General features: G+C 45.4%; 1 protein-coding gene across 1 annotated transcript in view; it reads left to right on the top strand.

Annotated features, from left to right (window-relative positions):
* Window positions 1–18662, top strand: part of LOC142108371 (Fc receptor-like protein 5) — a 38789-nt gene that overhangs the window by 17681 nt on the left and 2446 nt on the right. Inside the window, exons 4-5 of the mRNA XM_075191996.1 lie at window positions 5844–6125; window positions 6749–7030. Coding sequence (XP_075048097.1) covers window positions 5844–6125; window positions 6749–7030 — 564 coding nt within the window. The remainder of the gene's footprint in view (window positions 1–5843; window positions 6126–6748; window positions 7031–18662) is intronic.

Here is an 18662-nt window from a genome sequence, read left to right on the forward strand (position 1 = left end):
GCCTCAAGATGTAGTACAGCGGAGTGAAGCGGTGGTAGCGGAGTCAACAAGCCGGTTCGGTACACAGGACTGGAGTCAGGCAGAATCAGAAGGCAACTCGGAGTCAACAAGCCAGGTTCGGTACACGGGTCACAAGAATAGGAGAATGGTCAGCAAGCCGGGTCGGTACACAGGGATTAGAGAGCCAGGGAAGTCAAACAGGCAGAGATCAGCACACAGGAGACACTGGAAACAGGAAGACACTGCAATCTACGAAGAGCAGGAGCCAGGAACAGGTAAGTGTTGCTCTGACACTCAGCGAGTGTCAGAGTGAGGTTTTTATACAGACGGGGATTCAAAATCCCCGCCTCTAGGTTGTGGTCATGTGACCGCCTCCGGGTGCGGTCACATGGTCCTGAATGCGGAAGTGCGGCTGGACGGAGCGGCGGGGATAAGGTAAGTCCGTAACAGTACCCCCTGCCATAAAGGTGGACTCCGAACACCTAATAGGGTTTCAAAGGAAATTTTTTATGGAAGGATCTAAGTAGACGGGGAGCATGTAGGTCAATGGCTCTTACCCATGAGCGCTCCTCAGGACCGTAACCCTTCCAATCCACCAAGAACTGTATGGCACCTTGAACTTTACGAGAATCTAGGATAGTTTTAATCTCGTATTCAACTTGATCCCGATCCACAGCAGGAGGAGGAGTTCTGGATGAGGTGGAGAATCTGTTGGTTACCATCGGTTTTAACAAGGAGACATGGAAGACATTGGGTATACGTAAAGAGGGAGGCAGACTCAATCTAAAGGCTACGGGATTAATAATCTCAGATATAGCAAATGGGCCAATAAACTTGGGAGCAAATTTTTTACTGGGAACCTTTAAACGAATGTTCTGGGTGGATAGCCATACCCTGTCACCAACTGCAAAACTTGGAGTCATTCTTCTCCTTTTATCGTAGAATTTTTTGGAACGAGTAGTTGCTTGTTTTAAGTTTGTCTTGGTTTGTTCCCAAATATCAGAGAAGTTACGAACCAGAGAGTCCACTGCTGGAACTTCAGAAGATGAGACTTGAGAGAAGGTGGGTAGTCTAGGATGGCAGCCATACAGAACAAAAAAGGGGGAGTTAGAGATGGCCTCATGAAAATGGTTGTTATGGGCGAACTCGGCCCAAGGGAGAAGGTCCACCCAGTTGTCTTGGTTACTAGAGATAAACATTCTTAGAAACTTCTCTAATTCTTGGTTGGTTCTCTCAGTAGCCCCATTGGACTGGGGATGATATGCGGAAGAGAAGTCAAGCTTAATCCCGGATTTATTGCAAAAAGACCGCCAAAATTTTGATATGAATTGTGATCCCCTATCGGAGACAATATGTTGAGGACAGCCATGGAGGCGAAATATTTCTTTAATAAAAATATCGGCTAAGGAGGAGGAAGAAGGAAGGCCTTTGAGAGCAATAAAGTGAGCTGTTTTAGAGAAGCGATCCGTGACCACAAGCACTACAGTACAGGATTTGGAAGGGGGAAGGTCCGTGATAAAATCCATGGAGATCTGTGACCAAGGGTAATCAGGAATGGGTAATGGGAGCAAGCATCCATAAGGCTTCTTCCTAGAGGTCTTGTGTTGAGCACATTTGGAACAAGCAGCAACAAATTTCTTCACATCCTCCAGCAAGGAAGGCCACCAGTAGCTTCGGGACAATAAGTCCCAGGTCTTGCGAATGCCGGCATGCCCAGAGAAGAGTGAGTGATGAGCCCAGTGAAGGAGCCGGGTGCGTAGATGTGGCAAGATGAATGTTTTGCCTGGAGGGCAGCCCTTTTTTAGGTGTGTAGCTGCCAATACTTGACATGGATTTACAATGAATTTCTTATCCTCCGAGGATTCCATGTCAGCTGGATCAAAAGAGCGAGATAAGGCGTCTGCCTTCGTGTTCTTAGATCCTGAGTGAAAAGTGATGTTGAAATCAAAGCGTGAGAAGAATAAGGACCACCTTGCTTGTCGAGGATTTAGACATCGGGCAGTGCGTAAGTACAGCAAATTCTTATGGTCGGTATATATGGTGATAGGGAATTGTGCTCCTTCTAGTAAATGTCTCCATTCGGAGAGAGCCAATTTGATGGCCAGGAGCTCTTTGTCGCCAATCCCATAATTCCTCTCAGCAGGTAAAAAGCGATGGGAAAAGAATCCGCAGGGATGAAGTTTTCCAGAAGGACCTCGCTGTGATAGTACGGCTCCTGTGCCAACAGAAGAGGCATCTACCTCCAGGACAAAGGGACGAGAACAATCTGGCTGTTGAAGAATGGGTGCGGATGAAAAGAGAGACTTTAATAATATAAAGGCTTGGATAGCCTCAGAGGACCAAATACCAGCGTCAGCAGATTTGCGGGTCAATGCTGTGATGGGAGCCACGAGAGAGGAGTACCCCTTGATAAATTGACGATAATAGTTGGAGAATCCTAGGAAGCGTTGAGTGGCTTTAAGGCCTGAAGGTTGGGGCCAGTCAAGTATGGCTTTCAATTTTGTGGGATCCATCTGTAGACCGGTGCCCGAAATAATATATCCCAGGAAGGGAATTTGTCTCTGCTCGAAGGTGCATTTCTCCAATTTGCAAAATAACTGATTTTTTCGGATACGAGAGAGGACCTCCAATACATGAGTACGATGAGATGCTAGATCTTGAGAAAAGATGAGAATGTCGTCCAAGTAGATGACTACAGATTGGTACAAGAGGTCTTGAAACAGCTCATTCATAAAGCTCTGAAATATGGCTGGGGCATTGCATAGCCCGAAAGGCATGACTAGATATTCAAAGTGGCCGTCTCGGGTGTTAAACGCCGTCTTCCATTCATCCCCCTCCTTAATGCGTATAAGGTTATACGCTCCTCTGAGGTCAAGTTTAGAAAAGATGGTGGCACCCTTGATCCGGTCAAATAGTTCAGAAATCAGTGGCAGTGGATACCGATTTTTAACGGTAATGGCATTCAGGCCTCTGTAATCAATGCAAGGGCGGAGGCCCCCATCTTTCTTTTTTACGAAGAAGAAGCCAGCCCCAGCTGGGGAGGCAGACTTGCGGATGAAGCCCCTGCTTAGATTTTCTTGGATGTACTCCTCCATAGCCTTAGATTCCGGGAGGGAAAGGGGGTAAACACGGCCCCTGGGAATGGGTTTACCAGGTATCAGATCAATGCCACAGTCCCAGATTCTGTGAGGAGGAAGTCTAGTGGCCTCTTGTTGACAGAAAACATCAGAGAAGGTTTGGTATGGCTCAGGCAGGAGAGTCACAGGAAATTCTTGGGTACGTCTGGGACTATTCGGGGGAACCACTCTCTGTAGGCAGCGAGAGAAGCAGGACTGTCCCCAGGACAATATGTGACCAGATTTCCAGTCCAAGGTGGGAGAGTGGGCACGAAACCAAGGAAGTCCTAGGATGACTGGGTTGGTAGATCTCTGTATTACTAGAAAAGAAATCTTCTCCCGATGAAGTGCTCCTATCTGAAGTAGAAGAGGAATAGTGCGTACCAAGATGGACCCCTCAGGGATTCTTCCCCCATCAATGGCCATCAGAGAGATGGGTTGTTCCAAGGCTTGTGTGGGAATAGCGAATTGTTTAACTACTGTGGCAGAAATGAAATTTCCTGCGGCCCCGGAATCTAGAAGAGCCGACTGCGGGAAGGTCTTTTGTCCCAACTGAAGGGAAATGGGAATAGACAGGCAATCATTACTATTGGGAACTGACTGACACTGAGAAAAGAGGCCCAACGACACAGCTCCAGAACTCGTTAGGCCCTGTCGTTTCCCGAGCGTTTGGGACAAGAACTCAGAAGATGGCCACTCTCACCACAATATAAACACAACTTGTTCCGAAATCTCCTCTCCCTCTCTTCGGCTGATAGGCGGGTCCTCCCAAGTTGCATGGGCTGTTCAGGGGGAAGAACAGGGGTTTGGAAGTTGGGGGCCAAGCGAATCATGCTACGCCGCGACTGTTCCTTCTCGGAATTACGTTCCTTGAAACGCAAATCAACTTTGACACAGAGGGAGATAATGTCGTCCAAAGATGTAGGGAGTTCCTGGGATACCAACTCGTCTTTGATTCGGTCTGAAAGGCCCTGCCAGAATGTAGCTACTAGAGCCTCATCATTCCAGCGAAGTTCAGAGGCCATGGTTCTGAAGTGGACCGCATACTGCCCCACAGACTGGTTTCCCTGGCGGAGTCGTAGTAAGCCGGAAGCGGCATTGGACACCCTTCCTGGCTCATCAAATATTTTCTTGAAGGTGGACAAGAAGAGGTTGAAGTCATGTAGAATGGGGTCGTCCCTCTCCCATAAGGGGGAAGCCCATGCTAAGGCTTGACCGGACAATAACGAAATCACATAGGCCACTTTCGTTTTTCCGGAGGGGAAGTTCCCAGGTAGAAGCTCGAATTGTATAGAGCATTGATTTAAAAATCCTCTGCAATTTTTAGGGTCTCCATCGAACTTAGGTGGGTTAGGTAACCGTAGCTGCGAGGAAGAAGCTGCTGCTGCTGCCTGAGGTACAGGGGCCACTGCCGGCCCAGGTGATCCACCAGCCACTAGGGTGTTCTGGACAACATCCAAGCGAGTGGATAGGCTATTGAGGAATTTTAAAAGTTGCTCTTGGTTAGCTTCTTGTTTATCCATCCTTCCTACTAAATGCTCCAACAGATCTTTAGCTGTGGTGTCCATGGTCAGAGCAAACTGTAACAGATTCTGGATACTATATTACTAATCTTGATTAGCGCTGGCTTACCTGAGGTGCGGAGTCTAACGATCTCCCCGGTGTTCACCAAGAACCGCCGCAAGGCGGGGTGGGCTTCGCTGCCAGGAGTCGCAGGTCGCGGTCCCCAGGTTCGCCTCAAGATGTAGTACAGCGGAGTGAAGCGGTGGTAGCGGAGTCAACAAGCCGGTTCGGTACACAGGACTGGAGTCAGGCAGAATCAGAAGGCAACTCGGAGTCAACAAGCCAGGTTCGGTACACGGGTCACAAGAATAGGAGAATGGTCAGCAAGCCGGGTCGGTACACAGGGATTAGAGAGCCAGGGAAGTCAAACAGGCAGAGATCAGCACACAGGAGACACTGGAAACAGGAAGACACTGCAATCTACGAAGAGCAGGAGCCAGGAACAGGTAAGTGTTGCTCTGACACTCAGCGAGTGTCAGAGTGAGGTTTTTATACAGACGGGGATTCAAAATCCCCGCCTCTAGGTTGTGGTCATGTGACCGCCTCCGGGTGCGGTCACATGGTCCTGAATGCGGAAGTGCGGCTGGACGGAGCGGCGGGGATAAGGTAAGTCCGTAACAACTTTCAAGCGTTCTCTGAAAACCTACCTATTCAGACAAGCTTATAATATTCCTCAACCACCCTCTTAACCTCACCGCCTTTAGCCTGTTACACAATTTCACACAAGACAACTACCCCCTGACCAACATTGCTGTGTGACAGGATCATTTAGCTTATGAGTCACTTTTACCTTTGCAGTCTGGCTGGGCCAAAATGCAAAATGTAGACTTCACCTCATGTGTCAATCTCCCATTGTCCCGTAGATAGTAAGCTTGCGAGCAGGGTCTTCTCACCTCTTTGTCTGTTTTACCCAGTTTGTTTATTACTTTATGTTTGTCCCCAATTGTAAAGCGCTACGGAATATGTTGGCGCAATATAAATAAATGATGATTATGATGATGATGTTGTAGAATGCACTAAATAAATAAAAGCTAGAATCTGATTGGTTGCTATAGGCAACATCTCCAATTTTCCAAATCCGCAGTTTAGTAAATCTAGCCCCAAGTCTTCTTTGTATGGTGGTTTAGCTAGATATAAATTCATTTGCATCATTTTCTTTTCTAGAGCTCTTCTCTCTTCCACAAATTAAAGTGACTCCACATCCGGTCATAGCGGGCGATAACATGACCCTGACGTGTGACACAAGTCTTAGTCCGCTCAGACAGATGACAGAACTGCAGTTTGCTTTCTACAGAGATGGACGGAATGTTCAGGAATTCAGTTCTTCTGATAAATATGGAGTTCTGTCCGCTCAGCTGGAGGATTCTGGGAATTATTACTGTGACATAAAAACTTCAAACAATGCAGTAAACAAAACAAGCAAAGTGTTAACTATTGAAATAAAAGGTAATATATCATGTTTCCATGTGTGGCCATTTCATCGCCCTGGACTCTCTTTCCCATGATTATCATTTCCGTATTCCTCCGTCACCCCTGTCACTGTACACCAGGGGAGGGCTGGCAAATTTTAGCCTGGGGGGCAAAACTCAACTCTGCAGAATATTAGGAATATTTTAAAGGAAAACAAAATGCAGGTGGGCCAGTGACGCAGCCCAAGGTAGCCCACTATGGGACCGGCCCAGGGGGCAGATCCAGCCTGCCCCTGCTGTACACCTAACATGATTGTCAGTATTATCCCATATTACCCGGTAGTATTTCCTGAGAAATTATTTTACATGGACACTCTGTTGATCTATACTAGGTCTTTGCTCTATGACGTGTGCTGAGTTATATAAGAATTTCTGTTTCAATGTTAGAAGATAATTCCAGACAAAACTCATAGTAAAACCTGCATCCAAAACGTTTCTTACACGGGATCCGGTGTTCACATGATCCAGCGGGTCCCATGATAGTTTACGTGCCCTCTGCCTGCTCTCACTCAACTAACTTTTAAACTATTGAACTGTATAAAATAGATTAATCAGGACATATTTACCTGGTAAATTATTTTTATCACTATTTATCTCTAGAACTGTTTGCAACTCCAGAAATTAAGGTGAAACCATTTCCAGCAACAGAAGGAGATCACATGACCCTGACATGTGACACAAGTCTTAGTCCGCTCAGACAGATGACAGAACTGCAGTTTGCTTTCTACAGAGATGGACGGAATGTTCAGGAATTCAGTTCATCTGACAAATATGGAGTTCTGTCCGCTCAGCTGGAGGATTCTGGGAAATACACCTGTGAAATAAAAACATTGGCCAATAGTTTGAAGAAGATGAGCAGAGAGTTGCATGTCCAGATACAAGGTAAACATGGACACTATTATAGAGAAATAGAAGTTACAGTGTCTCATTGCAATATTTAGCTACATGACTTATTTTAAGGGTTTGTCAGGACTTCAAGGAGAATGGGTCCCCCAGGATACACCCGCTATCTCCCCACCCTAAAATATTTACCCAACAGCCTCAACTTTATTGCAATAATGTCACAAAGAACAAAGATATCCTTGCGAAACACAATTTTCCTATAGAATAATTATTCATCAAAACCAATGTTAGATATCGCATTGTGATGGACATGTGCTTAGAAGAAGGCCTCAATATTCCCAGATTGTTCATTGAGCCCACAAAAAAAAATGACTCAATTTAGTCTCCTGGAGAGTAAAAAGAAAAAAGCCTGCCAGTATGATATTCATATACTAGGGAGCAGTATAAATGTTGGTTATGCATGGGGCCACGGAACTTGGTTAGCATAAATGAAGGCTTTTTTTGAAACATGGGTGCAAGCTTATCTTACGCATGTGTGATGTTATCCTGGTGCATATGCTACTGGCGCAGGCCTTTGCACCAGTTTACAGAACTTTGCGTATGTTGTGTTTTTTTTAGTGAGTGTATTTTACATCTGTGTGTTTGGACTCAAATGCATGAAAACGAAATGAGTTCCCGCAGTCTTTTCAGATTGTATACTGGTGCTTAGAGCCACTCCCCAAACTTAAATAATCGCACAGATGTGGCTTATTGCTAAATATGGTAAAGGAGTTTTGTAACTTTTTTCTTTCTAACAAGTTTCTGTTTCCTCATATCCTGTCAGAGGCAAAGTTAAAAGTAACACGTGTGGAAATGTGCTAGAGTTTAACTCTTACTAAACAAAAGTAAGATCATCGTGGTTAACACTACCAATTTTATCTATTTTAACCAACATACAACATTAAATTATAATGTTAGTTCCTAAGAAAACCCCCTCTCTCTCTTTCTCTCTCTCTCTATATATATATATATATATATATATATATATATATATATATATATATATATATATATATATATACACACATATATATATATATATATATATATATATATATATATACACATATATATATATATATATATATATATATATACATATATATATACACATATACACACACACACAGTGGCCACTTTATTAGATATGCATCTTTAGTACTGAGTTAGACTCCCCCTTTGCCTCCAGAACAGACTCAGTTCTAAATGTCATGTATTGAACAAGGTGCTGGATACATTCTAGTCCATGTTTATGTGCATAGGCAAACCGATGGGGGGGGGGGGGGGGATTCCTAGTGCCTGGAAACCCCCTCCAAGCCTGGGGCACTGTATAAATGAGGTGGCTGGACCCTGCTCCCGCTTCACACTGCTCTGCTTGAAAAGGCAGAGCTGCGTGCACCTAACAGTAGTGCCCGCAGAATTGTCCATGTATATTATGGGGATAGAAAGAGTTAGAGAGCACCCAAGTACTGTCTAAAATTATAGCCACGCCCCCATGCATGCTGGTCACGCCCACTGGTGTGGAAAGCCCCCTCTACAAATCCTGCGTTTGCCCCTGATGTCATACTATCACGTAGTAGCTGAAGATTTGTCAGCTGCACATTCATGCTGTGAATCTCCCGTCCAACCACTTCCCAAATGTGCTCTTTCAGATACAGATCTGGTAACTGGTGACGTGTGCATTGTGACATGGTGCTATATGCTGCTGGAAGTGACCATTATAAGATGGGTAGACTGTGGCCATAAAGGGATGACTATTGTGAGCAACAGTACTCATGTAGGCTGTGACATTTGACCATTATTTATTAGGTAAGGGGCCTACTGTGTGTCAAAAAATCATTCCACACACCATTTCACCACCACCACCTGAATACACTTACACATGGCAGGCTGGACCTATGGATTCATGTTGTTTGCACCAAATTCCAACACTAGCATTTGCATGTCACAGCAGGAGTCTAGATTCGTTAAACCAGGCATCGTTTTTTCCAGTCTTCAACTGTCCAGTTTGGTGATCCTAAGCCTGCTGTAGTCTCAGTTTCCTGTTCTTAGCTGACAGGAGTATAACCCGACATACATACGATTTCCCGCACAAGAAAAAATCTTTCCAATTAATGTATATTTTCAAGATATGATTTAATTAGGGATGTGCACCGGCGACTTTTGAGGTCTCGTGTTTTGTGTTTTGGATCCGGATTTTCGTTATTTTTGAGGTTCGGATTTGTCTCGCAAAACACTTGACGAAAGGTCTCGGTTCGGATTTAAGGTATTGGATTCGGATTTTTTTTGAAAAAAACAATAAAAAGTTTAAAAATCAAGTTTTTGGGCTTATTTTCACTCCTAGGCTATTATTAACCTCAATAACATTCAATAACAAGCATTTCCACTAATTTACAGTGTATTCTGAACACCTCACAATATAGTTATTAGTCCAAAACGTTGCAAAAAGGTATCTTTCTGGACTGCGTAGAGGAGTGGGTCACCACAATATATATTAAAAACCCTGAACTTTTATGATTCGCACCAATAATTGTACCTGGACTGCGTAGAGGAGTGGGTCACCACAATATCTTAAAAACCCTGAACTTTTATGATTCGCACCAATAATTGTACCTGGACTGCGTAGAGGAGTGGGTCACCACAATATATTAAAAACCCTGAACTTTTATGATTCGCACCAATAATTGTACCTGGACTGCGTAGAGGAGTGGGTCACCACAATATCTTAAAAACCCTGAACTTTTATGATTCGCACCAATAATTGTACCTGGACTGCGTAGAGGAGTGGGTCACCACAATATCTTAAAAACCCTGAACTTTTATGATTCGCACCAATAATTGTACCTGGACTGCGTAGAGGAGTGGGTCACCACAATATCTTAAAAACCCTGAACTTTTATGATTCGCACCAATAATTGTACCTGGACTGCGTAGAGGAGTGGGTCACCACAATATATTAAAAACCCTGAACTTTTATGAATCGCACCAATAAATGTACCTGAACTGCGTAGAGGAGTGGGTCACCACAATATATATCATAAGAAAACCACCAACTTGTTTGATTCGCACCAATAAATGTACCTGGACTGCGTAGAGGAGTGGGTCACCACAATATATTAAAAACCCTGAACTTTTATGAATCGCACCAATAAATGTACCTGGACTGCGTAGAGGAGTGGGTCACCACAATATATATAATAAGAAAACCATCAACTTGTTTGATTCGCACCAATAAATGTACCTGGACTGCGTAGAGGAGTGGGTCACCACAATATATATAATAAGAAAACCATCAACTTGTTTGATTCGCACCAATAAATGTACCTGGACTGCGTAGAGGAGTGGGTCACCACAATATATTAAAAACCCTGAACTTTTATGAATCGCACCAATAAATGTACCTGGACTGCCTAGAGGAGTGGGCACTGGGCACCACAATAAAATATATAAAAAACCTTCAACAGGTCTGCATTACACTACACATACGGCTGCTCCTCCATCCTCTCCATCATATACATGTTGGAGTTTTAGCGTGTGACAACCTCTTGTTTTTGATAATGTCAGTGCATTTTAAATATTTTTCAATGTGCCCCACACCACTGAATGTACTTTATCTATGATACGCATCTATCTATCTTGACTGCGTAGTGTGGTGGCCCCGGTACACAATTTGGTACCGAGGCCACAATATAATTAAAAAACCCTCCACGTGTCAGAATTCCACCAAACAAGTATCTGGACTGCGTAGTGGGGTGGCCCCGGTACCCAATTTGATACCGGGGCCACAATAAAATAAATACACCCTCCACGTGTCAGAATTCCACCAAACAAGTATCTGGACTGCGTAGTGGGGTGGCCCCGGTACCCAATTTGATACCGGGGCCACAATAAAATAAATACACCCTCCACGTGTCAGAATTCCACCAAACAAGTATCTGGACTGCGTAGTGGGGTGGCCCCGGTACCCAATTTGATACCGGGGCCACAATAAAATAAATACACCCTCCACGTGTCAGAATTCCACCAAACAAGTATCTGGACTGCGTAGTGGGGTGGCCCCGGTACCCAACTTGATACCGGGGCCACAATACCTCCTCCAAACATGCTACAGACAATTCGTCATTGAGATCCCATCAAGTATGTTAAAGACAGACAGGGTCCAAGTGTTATTAGTTGACTTTGTAAAGAAAAAAACTGTCCCTGTTGCACATAGTCGTGCAATGAAGACTTACTTTTTCATTTAAAGGCACGATCTTTCAAGTGTAGTGTTTGTAAGTCTAAGTCATATTATACTTTTGGTAAAATTGGTTTTTTTTGTTCCTCTTTATGTTAATTAATTAGTAATAGAATTAAAGTAGGAAATAGAATTAAATAGAATTAAAGTAGGAAATAGAGTGGTATAGAGTTGTAGTGTGGTATAGATAGAGTGGTCCACACAATATAATAATAAAACCCTCAACTGGTCTGAATTCCACCAAACAAGTATCTTGACTGCGTAGTGTGGTGGCCCCGGTACACAATTTGGTACCGAGGCCACAATATAATTAAAAAACCCTCCACGTGTCGGAATTCCACCAAACAAGTATCTGGACTGCATAGTGGGGTGGCCCCGGTACCCAATTTGATACCGGGGCCACAATACCTCCTCCAAACATGCTCCAGACAATTCGTCATTGACAGACCCCAGACAGACAGGGTCGTAGTGTTATTGTTTGACTTTGTAAACCCAAAAAAATGTCCCTGTTGCACTTGCACATAGTCGTGCAATGAAGACTGACTTTTTCATTTAAAGGCACGATCTTTAAAGTGTCAGAAAGAGAGAGAAGACACAGGAGAGGAGAGTTGTAGCTGGGGACCTGGGGTGGAAGCTCCCAGGCTCCCCCAGCATTGCCTGGAAGTCTGAGCGTGGTGACTGAGCCAGGGCAAGGAATGTGTGCCCTGGATGAGGGGGAGAACTCCATGCCACTATAGTGAACCCAAGAGAGAGGGGGACACTGCACATGGAAGAGGCCCTGGAGTGAGGGCTGCTACAAGAGGCATGGTAGCTGTAGTGTCAGATCCTGAGGCTGAGAGTACACAGAGTGACGTGTCAGAGCACAGAAGACATTATCCCCGCAGAGGAGGGATGAGCTGCAGTTGAGAGGTCTGTTGTTGAAATAGGACATGCACACTTTAACAAACCAATCATTTCAGCGACAGGGCCTACCAAACAACTTTGACTGAAATGATTGGTTTGTTTGGGCCCCCACACCAAAAAAGCTATTCATCTCTCCCTGTACAGACTAAACAGGCTCTACTGAGGCAAGATGTCGTCCTCATCCTCAACCTCTGATTCCTCTCCCCCTACAGTGTGTACTTCCTCCTCATCACACATTATCAATTCGTCCCCGCTGGACTCCACAACCACAGGTCCCTCTGTAGTATCTGGAGGGCAGTGCTGTACTTCATTGAGGAATTGATTATTCATTTTTATAAACATCATTTTTTCAACGTTGTGAGGAAGCAACCTCCTTCGCCGCTCACTGACCAGGTTCCCCGCTGCCCTAAAAACTCTTTCCGAGTACACACTGGAGGGGGGACAACTCAGGTAAAATAGAGCCAGTTTGTACAGGGGCTTCCAAACTGCCTTTTTTTCCTGCCAGTAACAATATGGACTGTCTGACATGTCTACTTGGATGGTGTCAGCAAAGTAATCATCCACAATTTTTTCTATTGTCACAGCATCCAATGCAGCGAGAGTAGACATGTCTGCAATGGTTGGCAGGTCCTTCAGTCCGGACCAGATGTTATCAGCATCCCCGCCAGTGCCTCTTTTGGGAAAACTGAGCTTTTTCCTCGCAGCCATAGATGTGGAAGAAAATGAGGGTGGAGCTGTTGGCATGTCACGGTCCTCTTCAGAGGACAATCTCCTGACCAGCAGGTCTTTGCACCGCTGTAGATTTGTGTCCGCCGGAAACAGAGACACAACATACGCTTTAAACCGAGGATCGAGCACGGTGGCCAGAATGTATTCCTCTGACTTTAAAAGAGTGACCACCCTCGGATCCTGGCAAAGCGTACGAAGGGCTACATCCACAAGAGCTACATGCTTGCTGTAATCGCAATGGCTTACCAGCTCCTCCCTCACTTTCTCCAGCTGCTTCTGCAACAGCCTGATCAGGGGAATGACCTGACTCAAGCTGGCAGTGTCGGAACTGACTTCTCGTGTGGCAAGTTCAAATGGCTGCAGAACCTTGCACAACACGGAAATCAGTCTCCACTGCGCTTGACTCAGGCGCATCCCCACTCCTTTGCCTATGTCGTAGGTGGCTGTGTTGGCCTGAATGGCCTTTTGCTGCTCCTCCATCCTCTGCAGCATATAGAGGGTGGAGTTCCAGCGCGTCACAACCTCTTGTTTGAGGTGATGGCAGGGCAGGTTCAAGCTTTTTGATGTGCCTCTAGTCTGCGGTAGGCACTGGCTGAATGCCGAAAGTGTCCAGCAATTTTGCGGGCCACCGCAAGCATCTCCTGCACACCCCTGTCACTCTTGAGGTAATGCTGCACCACCAAATTAATGGTGTGGGCAAAACATGGGACGTGCTGGAAATTGCCCATATTTAATGCCCGCACAATGTTACTGGCATTGTCTGACACCACAAATCCCCATGAGAGTCTAAGTGGGGTAAGCCACTGGGAGATAATTTCCCTCATTTTCTCTAATATGTTGGCAGCGTTGTGCCTCTTATTAAAGCCTGTAATGCACAATGTTGCCTGCCTTTGCATGAGCAGCCATTTTGTAGATGCTGCTACTGATGCAGCTGTTGCTGTTGCTGCGGAAGGGGATGCATCTACCCAGTGGGCTGTCACAGTCATATAGTCCTTCGTTTGCCCAGAACCACTTGTCCACATGTCCGTGGTTAAGTGGACAGTGGGTACAACCGCATTTTTAAGAGCACTGAGGACACTTGATCGTACTTCTCTGTATATTTTTGGTATCGCCTGCCTAGTGAAGTGGAATCTCGAGGGGATTTGGTACCGGGGACACAATACCTCCATCAACCCTCTAAATCCCACTCCACTGATGGCGGACACCGGGCGCACGTCTAACACCAACATTGCAGTTACAGCCGCAGTTATACGCTTTGCAATAGGGTGACTACTATCGTATTTGGTGGTCATGGCAAACGACTGTTGGACGGTCAATTGTTTGGTGAAAGACTTAGCGGTCTTACGACTTCCCCTCTGGGAAGATGACCGACTAACAGCAGCAACAGCAGCAGTGGCAGTAGTAGGCGTACCGCTGTAGGATTCCTCGGATGAATCCCGTATTGAGGAGGACTCAGTCTGGCTGGTGACTTGGGCTGCAGGACTGAATCTGATGGAGATTGTGGAGGAAGTTGACGAGGAGGGTGTTGCTGGTGTGTATCCAACTGGACCACGGGATTTAGGTGTCCCTGTACCGATGAGGGTCCTAGCCCCAGTTCCTGAACTAACCACTGAACTATGAAGGTTATTCAGGTGACGTATAAGGGAGGATGTTCCTAGGTGGGCAAGATCCTTACCCCTGCTTATTTGAGCTTTACATAAGCTACATATTGCCATACATTGGTTGTCTGGATTTGGATAAAAATAACTCCAGACCGAAGAGGTGCATTTTTTGGTCTTCTGACCAGGCATGACGATGGGCTTTTTCATCCCATGGACATCAGCTGTTTCCCCCCCTGGTGCCTCATTTACAATAACCACATCACCATCCTCATCATCAAGTTCCTCCACAGCGCCAGCTACATCATCAATAGCCTCCTCCCGAGCCACCTCTTCCCGTACAGTGATGGGAAGGTCAGGCTTGACAACCACCAACACCCTTGGACTAGGGATGAGCGCGCTCGGATTTCTGAAATCCGAGCCCACCCGAACGTTGCGGATCCGAGTCGGATCCGAGACAGATCCGGGTATTGGCGCCAAATTCAAAAGTGAAACTGAGGCTCTGACTCATAATCCCGTTGTCGGATCTCGCGATACTCGGATCCTATAAATTCCCCGCTAGTCGCCGCCATCTTCACTCGGGCATTGATCAGGGTAGAGGGAGGGTGTGTTAGGTGGTCCTCTGTGCTGTTTAGTTCTGTGCTGTTTAGTTCTGTGCTGTTTAGTGCTGTGCTGTGCTGTTTAGTGCTGTGCTGTGTTCTGCAGTATCAGTCCAGTGGTGCTGTGTGCTGTGCTCTGTCCTTCTGAGGTCAGTGGTGCTGCTGGGTCCTGTGCTGTGTCCTGTTCAGTCCAGTGGTGCTGTGTCCTGTGCTCTGTGCTTCTAAGGGCATAGTTATTTCCCCAATATTCCCCTGTGTTTAAAAAAATAAAAAAAAGTTTTTTTTATAAAATACCAAAAACTACTTTAATATTTTTTAATTACCACAAAATTTTCACAACCAATCCTGCAGTATAAGCCCATTGGTACTGCAATATTACCAAGTTCACACATTCAGCAGTAAAAGTCCAGTGGTACTGCAATATTACAAAGTTTACACATTCTGCAGTATCAGTCCAGTGGTGCTGTGTCCTGTGCTCTGTCCTGCTGAGTTCCGTAGTGCTGCTGGGTCCTGTGCCGTGTCCTGTTCAGTCCAGTGGTGCTGTGTCCTGTGCTCTGTGCTTCTAAGGGCATAGTTATTTCCCCATTATTCCCAAGTTTGTAAAAAATAAAAAAAAAGTAAAAAAAAATAAAAAATTAAAAAAAAAAAAAATATATAATAATTATAACCAAATTTGCAAAACCAATCCAGCATTATAAGTCCATTGGTACTGCAATATTACCAAGTTCACACATTCAGCAGTAAAAGTCCAGTGGTACTGCAATATTACAAAGTTTACACATTCTGCAGTATCAGTCCAGTGGTGCTGTGTCCTGTGCTCTGTCCTGCTGAGTTCCGTAGTGCTGCTGGGTCCTGTGCCGTGTCCTGTTCAGTCCAGTGGTGCTGTGTCCTGTGCTCTGTGCTTCTAAGGGCATAGTTATTTCCCCATTATTCCCAAGTTTGTAAAAAATAAAAAAAAAGTAAAAAAAAATAAAAAATTAAAAAAAAAAAAAAATATATAATAATTATAACCAAATTTGCAAAACCAATCCAGCATTATAAGTCCATTGGTACTGCAATATTACCAAGTTCACACATTCAGCAGTAAAAGTCCAGTGGTACTGCAATATTACAAAGTTTACACATTCTGCAGTATCAGTCCAGTGGTGCTGTGTCCTGTGCTCTGTCCTGCTGAGTTCCGTAGTGCTGCTGGGTCCTGTGCCGTGTCCTGTTCAGTCCAGTGGTGCTGTGTCCTGTGCTCTGTGCTTCTAAGGGCATAGTTATTTCCCCATTATTCCCAAGTTTGTAAAAAATAAAAAAAAAAGTAAAAAAAAATAAAAAATTAAAAAAAAAAAAAATATATAATAATTATAACCAAATTTGCAAAACCAATCCAGCATTATAAGTCCATTGGTACTGCAATATTACCAAGTTCACACATTCTGCAGTATCTTGTGCTACATATAATGGAGACCAAAAATTTGGAGGATAAAGTAGGGAAAGATCAAGACCCACTTCCTCCTAATGCTGAAGCTGCTGCCACTAGTCATGACATAGACGATGAAATGCCATCAACGTCGTCTTCCAAGCCCGATGCCCAATCTCGTAGTACCGGGCATGTAAAATCCAAAAAGCCCAAGTTAAGAAAAAGTAGCAAAAAGAGAAACTTAAAATCATCTGAGGAGAAACGTAAAGTTGCCAATATGCCATTTACGACACGGAGTGGCAAGGAACGGCTTAGGCCCTGGCCCGTGTTCATGACTAGTGGTTCAGCTTCACCCACGGATCTTAGCCCTCCTCCTCCTCCCCCCCCCTACAAAAAATTGAAGAGAGTTATGCTGTCAGCAACAAAACAGCAAACAACTCTGCCTTCTAAAGAGAAATTATCACAAATCCCCAAGGCGAGTCCAAGGGTGTTGGTGGTTGTCAAGCCTGACCTTCCCATCACTGTACGGGAAGAGGTGGCTCGGGAGGAGGCTATTGATGATGTAGCTGGCGCTGTGGAGGAACTTGATGATGAGGATGGTGATGTGGTTATTGTAAATGAGGCACCAGGGGGGGAAACAGCTGATGTCCATGGGATGAAAAAGCCCATCGTCATGCCTGGTCAGAAGACCAAAAAATGCACCTCTTCGGTCTGGAGTTATTTTTATCCAAATCCAGACAACCAATGTATGGCAATATGTAGCTTATGTAAAGCTCAAATAAGCAGGGGTAAGGATCTTGCCCACCTAGGAACATCCTCCCTTATACGTCACCCTGAATAACCTTCATAGTTCAGTGGTTAGTTCAGGAACTGGGGCTAGGACCCTCATCGGTACAGGGACACCTAAATCCCGTGGTCCAGTTGGATACACACCAGCAACACCCTCCTCGTCAACTTCCTCCACAATCTCCATCAGATTCAGTCCTGCAGCCCAAGTCACCAGCCAGACTGAGTCCTCCTCAATACGGGATTCATCCGAGGAATCCTGCAGCGGTACGCCTACTACTGCCACTGCTGCTGTTGCTGCTGTTAGTCGGTCATCTTCCCAGAGGGGAAGTCGTAAGACCGCTAAGTCTTTCACCAAACAATTGACCGTCCAACAGTCGTTTGCCATGACCACCAAATACGATAGTAGTCACCCTATTGCAAAGCGTATAACTGCGGCTGTAACTGCAATGTTGGTGTTAGACGTGCGCCCGGTGTCCGCCATCAGTGGAGTGGGATTTAGAGGGTTGATGGAGGTATTGTGTCCCCGGTACCAAATCCCCTCGAGATTCCACTTCACTAGGCAGGCGATACCAAAAATGTACAGAGAAGTACGATCAAGTGTCCTCAGTGCTCTTAAAAATGCGGTTGTACCCACTGTCCACTTAACCACGGACATGTGGACAAGTGGTTCTGGGCAAACGAAGGACTATATGACTGTGACAGCCCACTGGGTAGATGCATCCCCTTCCGCAGCAACAGCAACAGCTGCATCAGTAGCAGCATCTACAAAATGGCTGCTCATGCAAAGGCAGGCAACATTGTGCATTACAGGCTTTAATAAGAGGCACAACGCTGCCAACATATTAGAGAAAATGAGGGAAATTATCTCCCAGTGGCTTACCCCACTTAGACTCTCATGGGGATTTGTGGTGTCAGACAATGCCAGTAACATTGTGCGGGCATTAAATATGGGCAATTTCCAGCACGTCCCATGTTTTGCCCACACCATTAATTTGGTGGTGCAGCATTACCTCAAGAGTGACAGGGGTGTGCAGGAGATGCTTGCGGTGGCCCGCAAAATTGCTGGACACTTTCGGCATTCAGCCAGTGCCTACCGCAGACTAGAGGCACATCAAAAAAGCTTGAACCTGCCCTGCCATCACCTCAAACAAGAGGTTGTGACGCGCTGGAACTCCACCCTCTATATGCTGCAGAGGATGGAGGAGCAGCAAAAGGCCATTCAGGCCTACACAGCCACCTACGACATAGGCAAAGGAGTGGGGATGCGCCTGAGTCAAGCGCAGTGGAGACTGATTTCCGTGTTGTGCAAGGTTCTGCAGCCATTTGAACTTGCCACACGAGAAGTCAGTTCCGACACTGCCAGCTTGAGTCAGGA

The sequence above is a fragment of the Mixophyes fleayi genome, chromosome 12 (assembly GCF_038048845.1).
Source record: "Mixophyes fleayi isolate aMixFle1 chromosome 12, aMixFle1.hap1, whole genome shotgun sequence".
NCBI classification, from domain to species: domain Eukaryota; kingdom Metazoa; phylum Chordata; class Amphibia; order Anura; family Limnodynastidae; genus Mixophyes; species Mixophyes fleayi.